Source organism: Passer montanus, unplaced genomic scaffold (assembly GCF_014805655.1).
Source record: "Passer montanus isolate IOZ18808 unplaced genomic scaffold, ASM1480565v1 scaffold19, whole genome shotgun sequence".
In the NCBI taxonomy this organism is placed as follows: domain Eukaryota; kingdom Metazoa; phylum Chordata; class Aves; order Passeriformes; family Passeridae; genus Passer; species Passer montanus.
Genome location: NW_024366480.1, coordinates 3761000 through 3777376, shown reverse-complemented (window position 1 = coordinate 3777376; position 16377 = coordinate 3761000). Strand labels below are relative to the sequence as shown.

At 36.6% G+C, this 16377-nt stretch overlaps 1 protein-coding gene across 1 annotated transcript in view; it reads right to left on the bottom strand.

Moving 5' to 3' along the window:
• Positions 1-16377, bottom strand: part of VPS13B (vacuolar protein sorting 13 homolog B) — a 423217-nt gene that overhangs the window by 111387 nt on the left and 295453 nt on the right. Inside the window, exon 32 of the mRNA XM_039705990.1 lies at positions 5519-6215. Coding sequence (XP_039561924.1) covers positions 5519-6215 — 697 coding nt within the window. The remainder of the gene's footprint in view (positions 1-5518; positions 6216-16377) is intronic.

Genomic DNA, 16377 nt, shown 5'->3' with positions numbered 1-16377 from the left:
GGCCACCGAGCGCGTGTGAGGGACGGCGGCGCGGCGGGAACGCCACCCAGCCCCAGCGAGCACCGCAGTGTGCTTTCCTCTCAATGGATGAATCACATTTTGGTCTGCAGTCAATTTTCAAAGCCAGTATGATGCTGCAATCATCTCTGCATTTGAAACGCTGAAGTGGAACGTTTGGTCTTGTTTTCAGAACGGTTTCCACTGGAATTTAAAGAACACAAGTGGAAAAACATTTCTGCGAGCGTACTCGCGAGTGCTGTGTCAGGAAGCTCAAAGAGGAGCACTCGCAGTAAGCTGAGGAATGCACGCTCCCAGGCCAGCCTGGCTTCATGGGTGGGGGTGCACTGCTCCCCCCACATCCACGGCTGCAGATGAACTGGACAATAAATATACCCAGAGGGGAACACTCCAGCAGAACTCCCTCAGTGCCATGCTAGGAAACAGCCTTAAATCCTCCCTGTGCCATGTAGGAAGCACAGGCTGCCGGAGAGGCAGTGAATCAGGCTGTGTGCCAGAGCCAGCCTGCGCTGCTTTTCACGCAAAAGCCTGGAAAAGGCTTTCCATCAGATCAGAGGTTACATGTGGTCTTAGCTACTGCATCTGCTCTTCATGGACCCCCTGCCATCAAAGGCGTGGGTGTCAAATAAAATAAAATAAAATAAAAACCAAGAATAATTCTGGATGGCCTCACAATGACTGTTTCTTGCAAATGAGTGGTTGGCGGAAGTTGAAGAAATTCCATGGATAACAGATATTTACTGAGAAATTTCTCTCCCTTGAAACAACCGAGCGCCACAACCTCCTCTTTGAAAGTAAACAAACAAACAAATAGAAAAAAGATTTTTCAAGAATGCCAAGAGCACAGTGGTCAGGAAATGAGGCAATTTTGTATCTGGATTACATTACCTGAAACAAAGCAAATAAAGATTTTAAAAAAATATTTATAAAAGCAGTTTATGAGATTACATTAAAAACAATTGCACCCACTTTTATTTAAGTAAAAATGGCCAAAACTCTGTTGGCAAAAAACTAACAGTTAGCAGATGCCTTTTTGTTAAATATGGGATGAGCATTTAATAAAAAAGAGTAATTTTACAGTATCTTTTAGTCTATTTTTACAGAATCTCACAAGGAAACTCAAGGAGCAACTAGCCTTTTTAGTGCTACTTATTAAGGAGTTAAAATTTATTCCATTAATTTATTTACTTTGATTTTACATTTCTGTACCTTGCAGTAACATAACTGCAATCAAGCTGTGCAATTACAAAACACAAATGAAGCAGTTTAGCACAACCTTAATACAACTGAGTTAACATTTCAACCTACTAAGTCTCCTCCTTCTACAAATTGACTTTCCAGTGGAAGTGGTTGTAGAGAAGGCTGAGGAAGCACAACCACTGGGTCTTCAGCTCCACACAGGCAAATGATCCCACATACAGAGACTGGTCTGATGCAAATGTGCTGCTACTGACTGATAATTAATAAACTAAGAATACTGAAATTTTAAATAGCCTATTTCCTCCTATTTAATTCTTAAGTTCTTATTTCTTTCATGCTTCAGAAATTAAGCTAGAAATAAAGAACACAGTGTCGGAGGAGCCAAGTTCTTTGGATGAAATTTGGTGTTTCAGCCACTGTACAATGCTCTGTCTCACAAAGGGAGTGATAGTTTAATGTGCAAGATTGTGAATTTTATGCTCTATTCAAAACTAATAACAAAACCCTTGTCCCAAATAAAATACATATGGCTTCATAGCAGTATAAAATCTTCATTTCTACATAATGTTCAAAGCAGTAAACCATCATGAAGCAGTAACCCTTAATTCTGTCATCAAACCAGGACTAACTATTATTCTCTTTTATACAAAGGTTCATAAAATAGACTGTCATCAAATTACCTATTAGAAGCATTTCTGAAGTCTAGAAAATCTTTGTTGACTTACAGCTAAACAACACATTTCATAGAAGTACACCACTGGGAGGTGAGGGATGAAAAGCACAAGATCCAGACTATTACCAGGTTTTCTTTAGGGTAAAGTTTTCTTGTGGAACTTATGTCAACCAAAAAATAAGACCTTGCTAATTTCTCAACAGAATTCTGCATTTGCTTCTGCTTTGCAAAAATTTGAGGCTTGTTTCAGAACTGTAAACTTTCTTCTTTTATAAAAGCTGTAAGAAATGGCACAACATTTCACAAGACCTAAATCTACGGCTGTTGAATGAATAGCATTCAAGTCTTCAGAATTTCACACCAAAATTGATAGAAACTACTTTTAAAACATTCAAAAAATACTCTTATACAGTGTATGTGCTGTAGAATGCATAGAATACATAGAATGACTTGAAATGGTGGAGATTTTATTTGCTTGTTTTGAATGCAATGTAAATATTTAATATATAGCTTACCTTGGTAAGTTTAACCATATTAGTTTAAGTAATGAGAAAACATCCCCATAGGCTTACCAAAAAACTTTATAACAATGTAATTTTACTTTTGCTCAGACAAGTCTCAATTTTAGGCTGTGATCAAAATTTGCAATGTTATAGGCCCAAAGTTTTGAGCTGCTGCTATGCTGTTGCCTGCACTAATGCACCCCAACAGTTGCCTATCTCCATCACAGGATGGGAAGCACACAATATTTTAACTAGGTCTGTGATTTCGTAGGTTGTTTTTTTGCTACCAAAAAACTTTATAACAATGTAATTTTACTTTTGCTCAGACAAGTCTCAATTTTAGGCTGTGATCAAAATTTGCAATGTTATAGGCCCAAAGTTTTGAGCTGCTGCTATGCTGTTGCCTATCTCCATCACAAGATGGGAAGCACACAATATTTTCACTAGGTCTGTGATTTTGTAGGTTGTTTTTTTGTTTGTTTTCAAGGGGGAATATGCTCCCTCAGTTCTTATAATCAGTTAAAATATATTTTTTAAATTTAGCTTCACCATTCTGTGTTAGATAATAGAGTTAGTTGCATGCATATGAATACACACAAGAGCAGTCATCTAGAGAGGCTAACTCTCTAGAGGAAATACGGTTTAGCAACATTCACTGCAATTTAAACACAATTTATGCCTTTTTCTCACTCTCCAGTCCTTGATACACAGAGAAATATAGGAATACAGTCCATGTGTATTGTACAGAAGGAGAGAAACTAAGTTGGTTCTTTCAAATAAACTTTATATTGTTCTTCATATGGACAATAAATGTCTTTCAGGCAAAACTGTCAGCAAATAGTCACAATGTCAAGAAAAGCTGGTGTGAGCAATGAAATCAACCACAGCAGCACAAAAAATGCCACAAAGACCTCCTTATTCTGTATTATATGATATGCAATATATAGAGTGTGTGTAATATATACACACATAGACAGATATAAAACAGTTCATGGCTATTTTCCCTTTAAGACATGTTAGAAATGAAAAATAGAAATTTCCAAAACTAACATGTCCCTATAGTGGTATGACGACTTTAATCCTAAATGATGTGATTACCAGCACAGCAGGTCTTCCTAAAGAAGAGACAATAAAAACTTTATACTACCTCCTTTGCTGGGTGAATTAGTGTGTAACTGGAAGCATGCCTTAATTTTATTAACTTATTAATACATTTAGGATGGTATTTTTAGGTACTAGCACTTTGGCACCCACCTCTCAAACTCTTTTAAGAAGAGCACTACTGCTTTGGCAGCAAGCACAGGATTCTGTGTGATACACAAGGAAGGTACATATTTATTTCCCACAAAGGCAGCAGCATGAGACCAGGACTGCTGCCTTCACATAATGTCTGAGTCCTACTTTCACACTTTATATTTGCCTGATATGGAAACATAAAGCCAAAGAAAAGGGTAAGACCCGTGTATGGCTAATCTTTTGTCTCCCAGTGAGCGACCCATGGTGACTGAGGAGCTCTCAGGCTGTATGTTCCTACTATCTTTATTATTTAGACTTCTTGCTATGCTTCTGTGCCCTCTGATGCACTTTCAATTTATAAGAAGATTTTATTACAGCTTGTGTTTTGTAAAATTGCTGCCATAGACATGAAGATGGTGAAAGACTTCAGGAGTTAATTGTACAAGCAGAATGGACAGAACCTTGCCCAGTTCATTGGTGGTGGCAGCTTGTACCAAGGACACGCTTGAATGACTCAGACATGAGAAATGAAAAAGTCCTATTGCATCTTTCCAAAGCACTAACTTCATGAAGATGGGATCTTAGACCTACTCCAAGCTTCCTTGAAGCTTTGCTTTGTGAATTTGCTTCACATTGATTGCTGCAATGACATTTTATGCAGTACGTAAGAAATACACATGAGAATCTGTAGTAAATCAAATTCATGACACAAATGTGTTTTGTTCAAGGCAGGACAGAACAGGAACAGCAGAGAAAAACAAAACCAGAAGGATTAATAAAATGTAGCAGAGAACAAATCTCCCTGTTTTAAGTATCTTTTTTTCCACTGCCTAATCTTTCTCACTGTAAATTCCTCTCAAAAGTTCCACTACAATTCAGATTTCTGAGAACAGTTAATATTTCATTTTTAGTCTTTTGCATAAGCACATTATGTTAATGCTAATTTTCAAAACATACAATCTTATTCAGCAAAGATTTGCTAAAGCTGCACAGAAAAGTATACAACTTTTCACAACTGCTGTGCTAGGAATACCATAAAGGAAAAACTAGCAATACCTACAGCTCTCATTCAGAAAACAATTTGAAACCCCATATCACTCTGGCTGTATGTTCACCTGGAACTCTGCATACTCATTTACATTTTTTGGGATAACACTCCATAATGATATATCTCATAAAATCAGTATATCCTGTACTGACTGCTAGACAAATGAATTGCAATAATTTGATTTCTCTCTTCAGCAGTACAGATAGGCAGAAAGAGAATATTTCAGAATATTTTCTACTGAAGAGCTACTTTGACATCTCTCCTTATGAACTCTGCATATGGAATTTTTTAAAAAAAGGGCATTTTTAAGAGATATAATTTGCTGCAAAACCCTATTGCTCAACTGAATGAAAACTTAAAATACATGACATCACTTGATGCTGTTTGAAAATCACTTAATTTTTTTACAGCTTATGTCCAAAACACCAGGTGTTTATCTTTACATTTTATTGGTAGGTTGGTATAGGAAAATATTATGACATTCAGTCATAAAAAATGCTCTTTATGAAATTACCTTGGCCTACAACCTTTACTTCCTTAGAAAACTTTCATAAGTTACAGCAATGCAACAATCCCTGCCACAACCTATTAATGAGAAAGCAATACTAAGAAACAGGATGAGCTGGTTGCTAAAAGGTTAGATCTTAATTAATTTCAGACATTTTACACACTCAACTTGATTCAGCTGTAAGGTACAATCCTAAAAATATGTATATTTAGCGACTGATATTTAAAGATGTCCTGAAGTTCTCTCAGCTGTTTTCCACCACCCTCTGTAACTTTTGAGACGTGCAATCATTTTCATGGTTATAACCAGGACTGGATGCTAAATGCTCTTACCTGTACACTTGTAGTCTGAGGCCACTCCTTTGAGGCCAGCGTCGAACACTGATATTTCCACTTTTTGCTTTCTGTGGTGGCAGCTGAGGAGCACGGAGGGCTGTGACAGAACCAGGTAGAGAAATGGCTGGAGCTCTATGTCCCCCGCCCCCCGGCGCCCAGGCTGCCGTACAATAGTTATGCCCAGGGCTTGTCGGGCAGAGGACCTTGTGGAAGCGTGCAGGCTTTCCAGGGACAGAAGACCAGGTTTTCTGCCAGCAGACAGGGGAGGGTTACTGTTCAAAAGATCATCTGCTGTGACAGAAGAGATGCATGGCTGACTGGGCTTCTTGGTATCATGGCTGCTGCCTGTTTCTGGAAGGTTCAAGGAGCTTTTACTTATCTTCTCACCATCTTTCTGATCTTGCACTGATTTTGATTTAGGTGAGGCAGTGCACGAGTACGTCATCAATGAGATTCGACTTGCTGTAACAAAAATGTCAAAGGGAATGAAGTTGAGATTCTTCACGATGGAAGACTGGCGGGAAGGACGGGCAATGCGGTGCTGGCTGGTGCCACTGTGCTGCTCGATCTGAATGATCCTGATCTTAACACTGTCACTGCCAATCCCACTGTCCTGTGCCCCGCTGTAACGGGAAGAAGTTTCAACTGTTCCTCCATCAGCCACATCCATCTTCTTCTGCTCTTGCTTGGAAACCTGCAAAGGAAAATGTTATATTAACTTCTGATATCCATATTCCAGCTATTTCCACTTCAGTCACAGCAAAAAATCTCTACATAAACATGATGTCAAAAGAGAGAATTATAAAAAAAAATCTGCCAAGTTAACACAGTAATCACTCATGAAAACACAGCAGGTGTCTGTTCCAATGAAATGATGACTCACAATAGCTGAAGAGCCAAAAAAAGTAAAAGAGAAAAAAAAAAAGAAAAAATCAGTAAGGATTTCTAGGCTTAGAAAACATTTTAAAAAATTAAACTCTTCATTTAAAAAAACTTTAAAGAATTTATAAGAAATTTATAGATTAATATAAACCCATATACCTATGAAATAATGTATTGTAAATAAAAGCCTAGTTATAATAGTTTTCCAGTTTTGAGCACTGACACTCAAAAAGTCACCTTTGTCACTAAAACTTTGTACTGTAATTAGATGAAATAGAACATAATAATAATCCACTACACAATCATAAAAAGACTAAATGGAAATTATAATCTGAAATGTATTGAAAAATATATTGCAGAAAAATTTTTTTCTTAAGAGTCATGGAAGTCAGCTGCCTAATATAAAACACCAAAGTTAATAGAAATATCAAAACTATCTAAAGACTATCTCAGTGAGGGGTATGTGTTCTTAGCTTACCAAGGCTACATAGGGTATTGGCTGTGACATTCATACAGTTTCACATAAGAAATCATTGCATGTAGAAAGAAATATTTCAATAAGAAAACATACACCACTGACAAACAAAAATAGTGCAAGACTGAAATAAAAAGTTGCAAGGCTGTGTCCAGAGACCTTATTGTCCCAGCTCAAGAGACAGAGATATCCCAAGACAAAGAAGTACTTCAGTAAAAACCACTTTCAATATTGCTCATGAAGCAAGTAGAAATCCTATCAAAAGCGTGAGGAGGTGGGAAGCATATACTAAAACATGTGGCAAAAAAACCAACCTGAAAAAATTCAATAATAATAGATATACAACTAATTACGTAGATTCATATGAAGGTTAGAGTTATTAATTCACCCTGCATAGCTTCCACAGCATAACTAACACTTCCATCTGTGGTGCTGCAGTAGAGTTTCTGCTCTCCTCCATACAGGAGCTAACATAAGAAATGTCCAGCTTGGTTGGATTCCTAACCCACCCAGCCCATACACTGTTCTCAATAGCACCAGGAGGAAACTCTGCTAAGAAATACCAGAAACTCTGTCCACTTCTTGCAATCTGCTCCTCTCCTCCTCCCCAGGCATCTACAGCTGCTCCATGTAGGATGCCAGGGGGTACATGTTTGTGTGGTTGTTTTAGTAACCATTTCTGGGCTTCTTGTCCATGAATTCATCCACTTCCTTTCTGAACACACTGACAGTGTCTGTTCTCCACAACCTTCAGGGGCAATTTTTTAAAAAAAATATTAAAAAAAAAAAAAGTTTTAAACCATCTTCTCAGAGTAACATTGCTTTCCCCCAATCTCTTGTAGCATATTAATTGTTCAGGCCCATATTCAGTTTGATTAGTGTTGCTATAACTGCAAACTATGATCACAGCCTTCTCCTCTTAAGACACGGAAATCCCAGCCTTTTCAGTCTCTTCTCACAAAGGTGCTCCAGCATCTTCAATCTTTTTAGTATCCCTTCTCTACTTCTGTAACTTCACTATGGCCTTCTTGAGTACTCGATGAAGCACCCAAGAAGTGGAACTACTACAGTTCTCTACAAAAGTGAAATGCTTCTTCTGTCATATTCTCCATCTTCATCCAGATGTCCAGTATTTTGTTAGGTTTTTTTGGCTGACGTTGCACATTGACTCAATGATTTAATTTCTTTATTGCAGGACCTATTTATATAATTTCTTCGTATCTTTTTCACCCAAATGAATCTTCAAAAAGTGAAATATGAACTAGGGCAAACAGTACCTTAACTTCCTCTTCAAAAGAAAATAATGAATTAAAAATAAGTAATTTATCAGCAACTTAACTATAGGAATGAAGGGCAGTGAATTTCTCAATTTCTTCAAATTTCTGTGGTCTTTATGCAGTAATGTATTACCTTCTACATGTACTGCAGAAACTGGGTTATGAGGGAGGTAAAGAAAAGCAGGCTTTTTAAACCTTCCTTTATATTGTGCTTTATGGAACAAAGGAAGCAATCCCCTCTCCTTTTCTTTAAAGGAATGAACATACTAGAAAAAGTATTACAGAGGAAATCCTAAAACAGAACCATTAACTAGCTGAGATTTTCTTTGAAAAGGTTTTTGCCAGCTCTGGTTACAATCTTTTCAGATTCACTCATGTACATATTTTTCAAATAACCAATAAAATTCTTTGCGGCTGTTTTCTATGGCAGACTCATATCACTGACTTGTAAATGTGATACCACTTTTAATGCTGCCTCTGTAAAAATAACTGGAGACCATTTTAATGAATCACTACATCGTGAGCCAAGAAATCCTCATTCCTCCTGATATCCTAGCAAAGTTAGGCTATTTACACCTCAGCATCTGTGCCTGGTAAACTATAAAGTGCTTCACCCGTATCCTGCACTGATAGCACTTTCAAAATTGGTACAGATGGTTTCATTGCTCATGTATTAAGGGCAAGCAGAAATAAAGGATGGAGCTGTGAAAAAAATCTTGCCATATCATTTCATGGAAATGCTGCCTGTAATTAAGTTGAGGGCACATGCTGCTAAATCCAGAAATCTTTAATTGCTACATAGACATCAGTTAAGTCTGATGAAAAATGTTTTCAGAAAGTATGATTCAGTGGTGAATGACACTCTTATGGTCACTACACAATATTCTCTTGTTCTCCTCTATGCAGCAGAAATTTTTGCAGCTACCTGACATTTAGGTTATTCATGACTTGGCCAGAGGAAATGAAAATACAGCATCATCCACTAAGTGACAACCTTCCAGGGAGAAAAGCATCACATGTATATAACAAAGAGGAGGAAGAAATCACGGTACTTCTGGTTTCTGAGTGGATCCTCTCTTCTCACATCTAAACAAATTTGAGTTGAAGCCTCGTTCTTTGCATCTTTTATCGTTAAGTGTTTATTAAATGTTCTGGTCCATGCAAAGCACCTTTAGGAAGGTAAGAAAGTAGCTGTGCCTCCATCCCCAGACTATAGGTTCTCTGTGCAGACTGTCTTTAGGAAGGTAAGAAAGTAGCTGTGCCTCCATCCCCAGTCAGACTATAGGTTCTCTGTGCAGACTGCTGTAAGGGTGCTAATTGGTCCCAACTGCTGAGTTTCCTGTTGTGCGGACATTCAACTACAGAAACTTTACTGAGACCCCAAATCAATTCATGCAGGTCACTGAACAACACTCAGAAGGTAATTTCTGCTCAGTATTAAGCAGTATGGAATATGAACCAGTGCCCAAAAGGTGAAAGACACCATATCCTATTACAGTTTTCCATGCCACCCGCTTTCACAATGAAACTTTGACTTATGTATGGTCTTACCACATATATTATAAAGGTTGAAACACATGAATAATGATTTGCAAGACAGCTGTACATAACACAACTGGGTACAAAATAAAAGTGCAGAAGTACCACTGGAACTTCTTGCATCAATTTCAGCTCAGTAGAGCATCAAGCCTTCCAACAATGCTTCAAAGTTAACCTGAAGATATGCCTAGTAATAAACTTGAGAAGCATTTAGGTATTCCTCTAATGGGATAAGAAGATGAGAGGGAACAAGTCTCAGTATAACAACTCTGAAAGGATTCTTTGCTCTGTTATGGAATAAATGGGCCAATACTTTAAAGATGTCAAGAACAGCAATATCATCTTGCTGTTAGCAAATGTAATGGTAACATTTATCATTGGGCTGTATAATATCAATTCTCTTACTCTTTACATAACCCATTTAAAATGAACAATAAAAGTTTTCTTTAATTAGCTACTGGTGTGCATTAACATGATCATGATTAAACCATAAAAACCAACCGTACATTACTCTGGTCCCCTATCCCATGTGTTTTAAATTATTTTAGTTGAAAATGTACTTTGAGTCCCTTTTAAAAGTTCGACCTTCTGCTTTCAGAGAATTAAATGCATATTACTATAGTGGAGAAGATAATGTTTCAGACCTCCAGGCATATATTAAACACACTGGCAGCACATTAGACAAAATGCTTTACTTATTAGATACTTCCTATTCTAAACAGTGTCATCAAAGGCTAAAAACAAAATCCATATAAAAGCTGCACAATGCTTCCACACAGAACCTGTGCCAAAATCCCTGTACTTTCCAGCTAATGAGGAAAGGATGTGTACTCTTAACATATGAATGTAAGATTTTCCAAGCATTCACTTTAGGAAACAGCACTATTGATTCCACATGGCTTATGTTAAATGAAACTGTATTGGTAAAATAACCTTTAAGATATTTGGCATGATAACTATAATTAAACAGTATTCAAAGGAATAAAACAAAAGGGAATTTGGTTCCACAATAGCTAATTAAAATAAAATGAAAAAACACAGCATGTCATCTATCAAGATAAATTGTTATTGTTTAAGAACTATTTAAATACTGTTAAAATATACTTTTAGATAAAATCTGAAAGGACTGGAAAAATATTTGTGGTTTAAAAATGGATAGTTTGGTGAAGAAAAAAGCATAGGACGCTGAAATTTTAAGCTGAGATAATAGCTTTAAAGCCTTGAGCATAACCAGATGGTACTTCAATCAGAGGTATTCTACAGTTTCACTGTCAGAATAAGTTGCAATATGGAAAGGTTTTCAATAACTAGAAAAAACACATCAAGATGATAGTTTACTTCTTAGATCATTTCAATGCATTTTCTTGTCCTTTCACAGTTATATATCCTATCAATACTACACACCACAGAAAAGGTGTTGAAAGCTGCACTGGTAGCTGGGGAACTGTGGTTAATTCTTCCTTTTCATGCGCTGAGATAGGTAACTTGACTAGCTTAACCTCTTGAGTTCACTAGGGCATATGGCACATATATCTATCAGGAGAAAGGGCATGGAAATGGCATGTCCTATGGAACACACACAGATAAATGCATCACAAAATCAAGGATCAATAAACAGATTTGCTTTCAATATTGGCAAGTAGTCCCACCTAAGGTCACTGCAATTTTAACCAGGTAAGTCTTTATTTTCCATTTCTAATCATAATACTTAGATGTTGTGATGTCTTCAATGTTTTTACTCCATGAAGAGCAGGAATAAAATCATCAAGGTAAACACAAAATCTAATATTTTAGACCAATAACCAACACATTTACCAAATCAAAGAGAAGCGTTTTACAACAACTGGCAGAATTGCCACATTATATTTCTTAATCTCTCAAGAATTTTCAACAATAACAATGTAAGCATGTGCAAATTTTACTGTAAACATTTTAATGTTCTTTTTCTGGTACTTCACAGAATAATTCTTTAATTAATAGAATAACTGTAAGCAATATAATCTTTGGAAGCGCAGCCACTCTAGAGGAAAAGCATCTACATCTGCATATTTTTTCCAGCTTCTCATATTAATTATGGTCATATAATGACACTATTGAAATAAAATTTCCAGTCATTTCTTAACTCTGATCAAAACCCTTCAGCCAATCATGAGCTCATGCTTCACATTACATAAGTTATGGAAAGACTCACAAGTGTGAAACCACAAAATCAAAGTGCCAATCACATCTGCTCCATCACTGTTGTATGTGACCTAGTTTTATTCCTTTTTCTAAAAAAGTATTAATATTTACATGGAAATAAAAGACTTGCCTAGTGGACAAAGTAAGTTACAGAAAAGGAATATGCTCCATCTTTGTTTTCCATTGTGCTTAAACTGGAATTACAAAGGTAACACTGGATAATTTCTTCCTTGGTACTAAGTATTTCATCTACTACATTGAGAAGTTTCCAACAGTTAAGAAATTTCGTTAATGTATCATTGTTATCTAATAGACCTTTGTTTGCCAGATTGTTCGTTATCTAATAGACCTTTGTTTGCCACATTGTTCTACTGAACACTCCAATTAAAACAATTTTATTATGTTTTGCGTATGAGTTATATGACTGAATTTAATTCTGACCATTATCAAAATTATTTTGCAAACTGACATATTAATTTCACATGGAAATATAATGAAATACAAACATCTTTGACTATTATTTTTTTCCTCCAGTCTAATAAAGTTCCAAAATAAAACTTCAGTCCTCTTACTAAATCTAGACAGATTGCTTCTACTTGTATCAATCCAACTGCAGAAAGAGGCCTTTATAACATGAACCTAAAGCTGTCCTCCAAAAGGGAACTATTAAATCAAGCCAAAATGAGGCAACAAAAATAGCAGAGAGGCCTGAAGTAGTTTATTTCATAAAAGTCAAATGGTTTTTTTTCCTCCAAGGAGTTTTCTTTTCAAACAGAATCTGTTGCAAAACAAATGATGCCAATTTGAACTGAAATTGGGTATATGAGCTTCTGGACCTACAGAATTACTTCAGATGGGAGCTGCAGTTTTCACAATACTGCAGGAATGACATGCAAGTTGTGATGGCAAGGAGCAATACAAACTAGGCTTCTTTGTGCAATGTTTTCCCAGCTCATCAAAAGTAAAGTAAGAGGCTGTATTCTGTTAAACACTGATGCAAATATTCATAAATCAAAGCTGTGTTAAATGTTCCAATTGTAACAGGGATATCCAAGTGCTAAATCCTTTCTAATGCCAACAAAATTATTTTTTTCAACTTAATACAAACAATATGTTTATTTTGCTACCCTATGAAGGCCAGTAAGAAACTTGTGTTCAATTTTTTTTTTTAAATTTCCAAATAAAGGCTTTCAGTTTAAAAAATCCAGGCTGAAATTTGGCAGTTTTTTTTTTCCTCACAGCCTTTTTTCATTAATATTTTTACTAAAAGCATTAGCTTTCTGGTATTATTTTTCAAATTTAAATTCAAAATTTAAGTTAATATCTTTGCTTTTATACAGAAAATAGTGGCGTAAACCACACATCTATTTTAGACATGGTGAGGGTTTGCTCAATTTTGCACACTTTTTTCTGATTTTTTAATAGTTTTGGGTTTGTTTTTTTTCTTTTGTTTTTGTTTTGTGAAGGTTTTTGGTTGGCGGGGGACACTGTTTTGGGTTTTTTCTCTGTTGAAAGCCAAAAAACAGCATTTTTCCATGACAGTTCTTGCATGTTTCATTTGGATATTTTCAAAAGCAATAGTTGAATCTTCACCCGGATTCTGCACACGTACAGGACAACCACGGGGTCAGGCCCAGCCAAGCAGAGGTTTAGGACAGGCAGATCCTGCCTGACCAAGCTGATCTCCTTTTATGAGCAGGGGACCTGCCTAGAGATGACTGCTGATGTCTAACTGGACTGTGCAAGAAGGCACTGACGTGCTGGAGCGTGTCCAGAGAAGGGCCACTGAGCTGGTGAAGGCTCTAGAGAGGAAGTCCTACAGGGAGTGACTGAAGGAGGTGGGTTTTTTTAGTCTGGGGAAGGGAGGGCTCAGGGACACCTTATCTCTCTCTACAAATGCCTAAATGGACTGCACCAAGGTCAGGGTTGGCCTCTTCTCCCAAGATAATACTGAAAGTGGAAGAAAACAGTCTCAAGCTGTGCCAGAGGAGGTTCAGTTAGGACATCAGGAAGAATTTCTTCACTGAAACTGTGCTTAAGCAATGGAATGGGCAGCCTAGGGAATTGGTGGAGTCACCATCCCTCAAGGCGTTCAAGAAACAACGGGATGTGGCACTCAGCACTATGGTTTAGTTGCCATGGTGGTGCTTGGTCAAAGGTTGGACTCCATGACCTTGATCTTGGAGGTCTTCTCCTACCTTATTGATTCTACAATTCTATGACATTCTCTAACATTTCAGTATTAAGATTTTGGTGTCAGACTAATTTTACCAGTCTCAGTTTTTGGTAACATTTCCATGCAGTTTAAATAATTTAATTATATTAAATACAGAAATATTAGAATATTAGAAATATAATTCACTGTCATGACTTTCGAACATGGGAAATTTAACAAAGTTATTTACTCCCATTGGAGTAAACTGAAATATTCTCCCATTGACTAATATTTAGCATTCTGTAAAATAAATCAAAAGATGCAGAAGGAAAATTCCAATTATCTGGCAATAATTCAAACTGGAATTCAACAAAGCCTTAAAAGAAAAATTTAGGCATATTTTTCTAAGAGAGGATGAATCAATGTATGAACAATAAAAAGTCATTATTGTAATGTGGTAAAGTAATTTGGTACTTGACTTTCATAATACAGACTCTATCTTCAGTCTCTTAAATGAGTAACTGTACAGTGAAATGAACTACTCCCAAAATCAAATGGTGCAATCTTTTTCTTACTATATATTAGATACTTTATCCATTTTGAGCATTTTAAAGGCAATTAAAATAATTAAATCCACAGCAGATTAAAAGATTTCATGTACAGATGCTGCCTAACTAAACAAACTTCATTCTACATTGTTTCCAGTAATATAAGTGGGACTGAGTCAGACTACATGCTACGAACAGAAAAATCCATAGTGCAGGAGTCTCCAGTGAGAAATATTAAACTGCTGGCACACTACTGCTCACTGAAACATGTGCTGGAATCTTGAGTGCCTCAGGTTTTAAAGCTGCTAGATGTCTGGAAAATTATCTATCTGTACCTTACTGCCTTTTTTTTTCTCTAAGTTACTACATCTCACCTATATCAACTTGTATCTAAACTGATCATTGACTGAACCATGTTTCAATTTGTTGAGAATCTTTTAAAGACTACCTGAGGAAGTAAAGCACATGAAATGGCATATGAACTAAAACTTACAAAATCAGTAATTCCAGAATATGTTTTTGTGGCAACAAGGCCATGACAAAATATCCCCATTTTTAGCAAGTTGTTTGTCTCAGTCTTGGTGTACAATTCCATGCCAAACTGAATTTGTGTCTCCTCATTTGTGCCTTACAGGACAGTAAAACAGCCAGTTCAGGGTCTTGAAGCACCCAAAAAAAATAATCCCAGGAAGAAAAAACAACAAACCAACCAAAAAACCTGAGAAAAAAAGTATGTTTTTTTGGCCTGTTCTGTTTCCTTCATGGGTCCATTGTACAGTGAAGGAAAAGGACAGACCATGGCAGCTCATCTTGGATTAACTTAAGCCTTAAAATTGCATCCTAAATCGTGCCCACTGAATTTGTTTAAAACAATTAAATAAAAGAAAAGATGGCATTGGAGCACCAATGAAAGGTCCAAAAGAGGACCTCTGCAAGCTGCCTTCAGGGTGGGTGACACACGGAGCTGCATCTCCAACCTTCTCCGACTGCTCAGGCGTGGCAGCTCTCCAGCCCCATCAGGCTCGCTGCTGAGAGGCTGCTCCACAGCACCCAGGGCTCCAGTCATGCTGACAGGGGCCTTTATACCTCACTGCAAAATCAGGGGAGAACTACTGTGAAACACATCCTGCAGCAGTCTGATATTGTCAAAGCTTTTATCTGCAGTTCTATATGGCATCGGAGCCATTCAAACACAGTAACAACATTGAATTCCATTGGCAGGCCCAGATACAAATGGTTTACTAAGTTTAGTACTTAAAGAAAAATACTTCTGACCTTTACATGCTTCTATATAGTATTACTATGATATATTAAATAAAGATGCACATATTACTGAATATTGTTTACATATATTGTTTTTCCATAAAAATGTTCTTCCAATTTTGGGCCATGAAGTTCCTTTTGGTTCACTAACATCTGCTGTTTTTTTGGTTTTGCTTTTATTTTTTTTTTCTTTTCTTTTTTTTTCTTTTCTTTTTTTTTTTCTTTGTTGTTGAGTGTTATTAAAATACTTTCCTAAGCATTATTCTAAGTATAATTATTTAACTGGCCATAAATTAATTTGCTGGGCTTGTTCACAGACATACCTGGGAAATTACCACTTGCTCACAGATATATCTGGGAAATGAACCACTCAACCAAGACCAGCCCACTCAGAAATTACATTGTACAAGAATGATTTAATGAAATACAATCGGTAAAACTTCCAGGTGTGCAATGTGTAATGAACATTTATCTTGTGTGGAGAAGGCACTACTGCCTTTATAATGAACTTTATCAAGAGAATGTAGAACAGTTAT